General features: G+C 35.9%; 1 protein-coding gene across 1 annotated transcript in view; it reads left to right on the forward strand.

The window, feature by feature from the left end:
• LOC135134096 (alpha-(1,3)-fucosyltransferase C-like) overlaps positions 1-6,688 on the forward strand; it is a 51,589-nt gene extending 44,901 nt beyond the window's left edge. The window contains exon 2 of the mRNA XM_064062700.1: positions 3,480-6,688. Coding sequence (XP_063918770.1) covers positions 3,480-4,533 — 1,054 coding nt within the window. The 3' untranslated portion in view covers positions 4,534-6,688. The remainder of the gene's footprint in view (positions 1-3,479) is intronic.
• Positions 6,689-8,027: the final 1,339 nt, after the last annotated feature.

Genomic DNA, 8,027 nt, shown 5'->3' on the forward strand with positions numbered 1-8,027 from the left:
TGCGCATTTCTCTTTCAATCCGTCCATTCTGTTGGGGTGTATACGCATTCGACTTGCTGTGAAAAACTCCAAGTTCTTCCAGAAGATTTTTCACATTTGAGTTGATGACTTCTTTTCCATTGTCCGACCTGAGGCATTTGACTTTCCTTCCAAATTGATTTTCAACCATTTTCATAAAAATATCCAACTTACTCGCTGCTTCATCTTTGTGTTTTAAAAAGTAAACTGTTCTAAAATGCGAAAAGTCATCTTTCAATAACAGAAAGTACTTGGCTCCTCCCAAAGATGGAATATTCATCTCACAGAGATCTACATGAATTAGTTCTAGTGTACTCGTCGATACCTTCTCGTTCCTCGGATGTGAGACGCGATGTTGTTTTCCATAGACACAGCCAGGACAGACGTAATCATTCCAGTCATCGATATACTTAACACCGCTCTTCTTCAATATGTCACGAACATACTTGATATTTTGGTGGGCCAATTTTTCATGCCATGCTTTGATTGAAGTTGTCATCAGACATTTGTTGACTTTTTCATTTCGAAATAGCATTGTGTATAGTTTGTCCTCGCGTTCAGCTATTGCTACTGTCTCATTTCCGTCTGCTAATTTGTAAACAGATTGTTCGGCATTTGCGCATTGTATAAAACCTTTATCTAACATTTGAGCAACTGAAAATAAATTGAAACTTAAGTTCGGAACAAACAGTACGTCAGTCAGCACCACTGGATACCATTCAGTTCCATTGAATGCTTCCATTTCGACATCTCCGGCACCTATACCTTCAATTTGCGTGGAATTTCCGATAAGTATCTTTGTTGGTTCTTTAAATTCAGTGAAATTGATTAGCCAGTCCTTTCGAAAGGTCATATGTTGCGTGGCTCCACAGTCTTGGTACCACGAATTGTAGCTTTCATTTTTAGCATTTCTATTGTTGATTTCTGCAGTCGTCAGACCAATAGTAATAAATGCCCGTCGTTTTGACTTATCAGAATTATTTTTGTCCGACTTATCGTTTGAGTTTTTATCATTCGGTCTTTTTGAACATTCTTTTGCAAAATGTCCCTTCTCATGACATATGTTACACGAATAATTATTTTTGCAATATTCGATGTATTTGGCACAGGGTTTGTTCTTACAATCTTTCTTGAAGTGTCCAGGTTGTCCACATTTAAAACACAGATTCGACGAATTTTCCTGCTGTTTTGGCTTACCATTTTTATTCCCTGACTGTTTGGTGAAAAAGGCATTGTGGCCTTTCGATTTATCTGTTTCATGTAGCCTGTCTTCTTCTAGTCTCAGACGGTCAATTAAGGTAGTTAAATTCTTGTCACATGAACTGACATTGTCCCACGCAGTGCGAAAATGACACAGTTTTGGTGGCAACATTCCCAAGATTCTTGTCTGAACCCAATTTTCTTTAACCTCTTCACCTTCAGCACTCAATTCTTCAGCCAACTGCATTATTGCTAAACAGTTCTCGACAGCTGACTTACCATTGTCATACTTGTAACTGAAAAATCGTCTTTGCAGACCTTCTATAGTTAAATCAGACTTCTTGCCGTACAACATTTCTAATTTTTCTAACATTTTGTACGCTGATTTGCAATTAACAATTTTCTTGGAGATTTCACTACTTACATTTAAACCAACTAAAACTTGACATTCAAGATCTTTTTTAGTCCAAAGTTTGACTGCGGCATCAGTGTCGGCGCCTGAAGGCTTGGTATCAGTTCCGATTGCTACCGCATACAAGTCTTTGGATTTCAGAGTTAAATCTAACTTGAATCTCCAGGAAATGTAATTAACTTTACCTTGCGCATTTTCTGACAGAGTTTCCAACTGTGTTCTGACCGTATCCATTTTTTTTTTTAATTTACCAGTACTAAACTAACTTGTACAATATTTAAAGTTGATAAACAAAAGTTAACCTCACTGACGAAGTATTTATCTGACATACACAAGGATTAAATTCACTTGCAAAATATTTAGCTGACTTGCGACGACACACATGTACAAAATTATTGTGAAATAACTGACAGAGATTATGTTTCACAAACTAACAGACCAACAGACATAAAAACATAAATTCTCCTGCATTACATCAGACTTGGTAATATTTATCAGACAAAGAATTTGTTACACTGACGAACAGACATAAGAATAAAAAATAGTATATTGCATATCGAGGGTGGTAAGAAGCTAATTACGAACGAAGTTTATGCACGAGCGAGCGTAGCGAGCGAGTGATGTAATATGAGTTCGTAATTAGCTTACCACCAGAGTTGTGTCATATACTTTTTCTACGATCTATAATAAAGAATCACTTTCAGAAGAAATTTTTTTGGGAAAGCAAATATTTATAGTTGCTATGGAAACTACCCAAACAGGCACGTAATATATATATATTACGTGCCTGTTCATTCATTACATGCCAGTGGGTGTAACTATGGTTTTACTATAAGGCTAGACAGTTCGTAATTCATGGATTACTATGTGGGAGTAGAAAAAATTTCTTACTAATTACATACGAAATTTGTTGTAAACCGACGCTACTGTTGTAGTTTTCCACAGACGAATGCTGATTGCTCATTGGCTGGGATGCTGGCGTGCAGTGATCCGCGATGCGCTAACCTCACTTTCTTATATCATTACAGCTGCCACGTGCTTCCTCAATCCGACATGCTTGCTTTCTTTTCAGACGGTTTATCCATTCATTTCTTATTACAGACCAAAGTTAAATCAGACACAGAGCAAGCTACTGGGCCCATAACCTGTTATTAATTTATTAACTTTGGATAAGAAATGAATTTATTTGGATAACAAAAAGCGCCTGTAAAATTAAAATAGGCGTTACAAAAAGAATACATTCGGTTTCATTTAACATACATTAATACAATACATAAGTTGTGCATACCTTTTGTTATTTAATAAACACTATCAGACCGAACATTTTGTCTGCTCGACGGTCGAAATGAAAAAAAAAGGACGTCGCACAATACGGCGTTTGACACAAGCCCTTCTTTTCCCCTTCTCTTCTTGCCAGTTCTGACAGTACCAACTTAACTTATAGCTCTTACATTCTACCCTAACATGGCCTAGTCTGATTTCACCATTGAAGGTCGCTTTACAAAATAATTAATACTCAACATAATGTTTTATTCAATAAGCGGAAGTCAGAGCAATAAAAAAGTCTGGACAGTCGGCATTGTGATCCGGTTATTGCAATTCGTAGAAAACATTTTTTTGTTTAGTTTCTGTTTCACTCTCACGTCTACAAGTTGATAAGTGTTATCGCTATTTGTCTTAAATTATGAGTTCCATAAATGATTTTCAGTTCGATCTTCAGTCGCACTTCTGTACGGCAGACGAGATTAAATTGTCTCGTTATTTTATTGATTATAAATCACGATTCAAGAATAACAATAATAGAATACTTTTTTTATTAGTATAATATACTTTGTTTTTCAATTTTTAGTACAGAGCCAAAAGAGAAGGAAGAAAACGAGGAAAAGGGAAACAAACAAGGAAAAGGAATAAAGGATGCAGATAGGGAAATCGGAAAAAGGGAAGCTGGTACAAAATTAGGAGAAAAAAGGGTGAAGGTACTGTTTTGGAATGTCCAAGGGTTGCGAAAAAAGGAAAAGGAGTTCTGGGACTACGTGGGAAAATTTGATGTTGTGGGGCTAGTAGAGACTTGGGTACAAAGAGAAAACTGGGACAAATTGGAAGAGACACTACCACAAGAATATGTGTGGGAGTGTCAAGGGGCGACAAAGGAAAAGAAAAAGGGGAGAGCAAGCGGGGAAATAGTAATGGGAATTCGAAAAAAAATGCAAGAATTGGAAAAGGGAAGTTATAATAAAAACGGACTAATGAAGAAAGTAATACAGCTGGATAACAATCGATGGGAAATAATAACCGTTGATAACAAGAAAATGGAGGAAACCAAGATAAACATAGAAAAGGAAACAAAAGAAAAAGGAGATGAAAAAATACTTATAGGAGGGGATTTTAACGCAAGAATGGGCGATAAGGGGACAAGAATAATAGATAAAGAAAAGGGAGAGAAAAGAGGATCAAAAGATAAAGCAAATAACAAAGAAGGGAAAATATTGTGGCAGATAATAGAAGAAATGGGATGGGAAATTTTAAATGGAAACAAGGAAGGAGATGAAGAAAGAGAATGGACGTACGTAGGGGCGAGGGGAGAATCAATTATAGATTATGGGATTGTCAACGAAGAGGCGTGGGAAGAAATAGAGAGTTTTAAAATGGGGGAAAGGGTAGAATCAGACCACATGCCTCTAGAAATAAAAATCAAAGGAAAAGAGCAAGAGTACGAAAAACAAGAGAGAAGAAACGAAAGAAAAGAATTAGAAAAAATAATATGGGATGAAGAGGGAATTCAAAGATACAGAAGTAGACTAGAAAAAAAGAAATTCGAAGTAAAAGAAGATATAGAAGCTATGATGGTGGAACTGAGCAACCTAATTGTAGAAGCTACGGAAAAAAGAAAGATATACATATGACAAGGGAGGAATAATGAATGGAACGGAGAATGTAGTGAGTTGAAGAGAAAAGCAAGGGAAAAATTAAGAAAATGGAAGAATAACAAGGGAAGGAAAGAAGAGTACCTAAAAGCAAGAGAGAATTATAGGAGAAAATGGGAAGAAAGAAAAAGAGAAAAACGAGAAGAAGAAGAAAAGACAATAAAGTTCCTGAAAACAGAACAGCAAGTATGGAGATATATAAACAAGGAACGGAGAAGGAAGACTGAAGTCAACGGGAAAATCAAAATACATGAATGGAAAACACACTTTATGGAATTATTGGGAGGTTGTGAGGAAAAATGCTGCAAAATAAATAAAGGAATCATAACGACAGAAGAAATGTGGAGAGGTTCGGAAATAACAAAAGATGAAATAGGAAGACAGTTGAAAGACTGAAAAGAGGAAAGGCACCAGGAGGGGATGGAATCCAGAACGAAGCATGGATGTTCGGGACAGAAGGAGTGAAAGAAAAGAAATGGGAAGTGGTAAATGGAGTTTGGAACGGAAAAGGGTTTCCTCGGCAGTGGAGAGAAGGTATAATAATCCCATTATTTAAAAAGGGGCAAAAAAGTGATGTGAAGAACTACCGAGGGATTACCTTGCTCAATACGGCGTACAAGATATATGCAATGATACGCGATGAGAGGTTACGAAAGGAGATGGAAGCAAGGGGTATATTACCAGACGGTCAGGCAGGGTTTAGGAAAGGAAGAGGCACTATGGACAATGAGTACATCCTGCGGCATTTAGTGGGAAGAGAAATAAGGAAAGAGGGTAGACGAATGTACGCATTCTTCATAGATTTCAAAGCAGCGTTTGATAGCGTGAATAGAGAGAAAATGTGGGAGTATTTGAGGAGAAAGGGAGTAGATGCATACTTGGTAACGAAAATGGAAGAAATATATGAAGAAACAGTAAATACGGTGAGAGTGAATGGAATAGAAAGTGAGAGTTTTTATACAAATAGAGGAGTGAGACAAGGATGCCCACTCAGCCCCGCATTGTTTGCAGCTTATCTAGGAGATATAGATGAATTGTTCAGAAAAGCACAGACAGGAGGAGTGGTACGGAGCAAAGAGAAAGTGTGGGACTTTGGCGTACACAGATGATTATGTGATTGTGGCAAAGAAAAGAGAAGAAATGAAAACAATGATTAAAAGTTTCGAAAAGTACGTACAAAAAAAGGAATTGGAAGTGAATGTGGAAAAAACAAAAATGGTGGCGTTTGGGAAGAAAGTAAGAAAGGAGAAGGAAGAGTGGGCATGGAGAGGGAAGAACATTGAACAGGTGAAAGAATTCCAGTACTTAAGATATACATTAATGAGCAATAACTCAGATAGAGCGCATATTCAAGAAATGGTCCAAAAAGCGAACAAAGTGATAGGAATAGTATGGGGAATAGGAGAGAAAATTTGGACATGATTATAAGAGAAGAATGATGATGTTTGATAGTTTGATCAAAAGTGTATTTATGTACGGAGCTGAGATTTGGGGCTGGAGGGAATATGAAGAAATAGAGAGAGTGCAAGAAAAATACTTGAAATGGACATTGGGATTGGAAAAGTATAAGCCGGGGTATATAGTGAGAGAAGAAACAAAAAGGGAGAAAATGAGAGTGGAAGCAGGATTTGAAGAGACGTTCAGTGAGAGAGGTGATTGCAAGATATTGCAAGAATGTTGGAAAGAAATAAGAAAGGAAGGGGGAAAACATGTTTGGAACGAAAGGGACAAGTATTATGAAGGAAAGGGATACGCATGTGAAGAAATAGAGAGAATGAGAGAAATGGGAAGGAGTATGAAAGAAGAACTGAGTGTAAGAGATAAGGATATAGATAAGCAAGAACGTAGAGCGAGAATATCGGAGTCTAGATATAATGCAGACTATAGAAAAATAGTAAAGGATGAAGTACCAAAGTACACACACAGAGAGAGAGTATAAAGGAGAAAAGAATGATGGCGAGATTTAGGTGTGGAAATGAAGAGAAAGAGAATAATTTTTGGATGGATGAAAGAAGTATGGAAGATAAGGGAACTATGGCAAGGGGTGGGCAAGCAGAAAGAATAGAATATTTATTATATAACACTGGAATTTTTATTTTATTTTATTTTATTTATTTTTATTGATATTGATTTATCTGATGTAGATTAAGTTAATTTGTACCCCTAATGGGAATATTATTAAGCCTGTAAGCCAATTAATAAATTACTACTACTACTTTATTTTTCAATGATTTAATCATGACTGATTTGTGATTCGTAGGAATGTCATTTCTAGGACCCCTATAATTCTGTGTGTAATTTACACGACGTTAACTTGGATAATCACCATTCCCAACATTTTTTGATTGACGACAACTAATAAAACATCTTTCTACATTTTAATGTAAAAATGATAACTCTACGTCACCGTATACCGGAAATAAAAACCTGCAAAACAAAATTCCAGTTACATAATAAATAAATATCACTCACCCAGCTTGAACGCTGTTCATTTGAATTTAGTTGATAATTTCGATAAATGGTACAATAAAGGACACAGTGATGTCCCAAATTACCTGTAGGAACCACTCGAAGTCCCTATAGTTTTGAAGTAATTTGGGTTTTAGATTTCTCATATAAATACATTTTGTTTTCATAGATAACTTTATTTACCGTGTTTCCTGACTTTCAGTTGTTTATGGATTATAAATCGTAAATTATAAGGTGTTCATGTTCTTGTGTTTCCATTATTTTATCGCGATTTATTTGCTAGTCACTAACCAGAAGTAAGTCAAATTCTGGACCTATGTTTGTTTGGTTTCGCATGTCAAGCATAAAACCACATCTTACCACCTGAATTCATAGATGTGGGATGCAGTAATACGAGGAAAGGCAACCGCCAACGTGAACCAATGACTAATCCATTATATCACTATAAAAAAAAAACAAAGTAGATGTTACACTGGGTAAAATTTTCAAGGTCGGCTGTAGGGTAGACGCTTGCAGTTGTCGCTGGATTTCAAGGCTTCAGTGGTTTTTATGTCGTATTACAAGGTTTTATTTATTGGCTGTTAGTTGTTTTCGATAAAAAGAATGACGTGAAAATTTTAAAGGTGTTATTATTGGATTTAATTTTAATTAAACAGTTATAATTATATGCTCTCCCACTCTCTATGGTTATTGCCGAATTTTTAATAGTAATAGGTTTTTATGCACTTTTACCAAAACCACTGTAATGTAAAAAAACCAGCAGTGAAAAAGAAAACTATGAAACTAACATAAAAACTTGTTCTGCTGTAGTTGCTTAACCCTGACCTGCGTGATCAAGTGTTTAATGTGTATTTGTTTTGAACTGTTCTACTTAATTTAAAATAACTATCACGTGGACAGCGTGTCAATAAAAATTCATACAAAACTATAACTTGGTTCGCAGACAATGAAACATGCCTAAATTAGATACACTATAATATGGGAAAGAAGAAATTATACACTCA

This window comes from Zophobas morio, unplaced genomic scaffold (genome assembly GCF_036711695.1).
Source record: "Zophobas morio isolate AGI-343-1 ecotype UQ-CSIRO unplaced genomic scaffold, CSIRO_AGI_Zmor_V1 ptg000023l, whole genome shotgun sequence".
Taxonomy (NCBI): Eukaryota; Metazoa; Arthropoda; class Insecta; order Coleoptera; family Tenebrionidae; genus Zophobas; species Zophobas morio.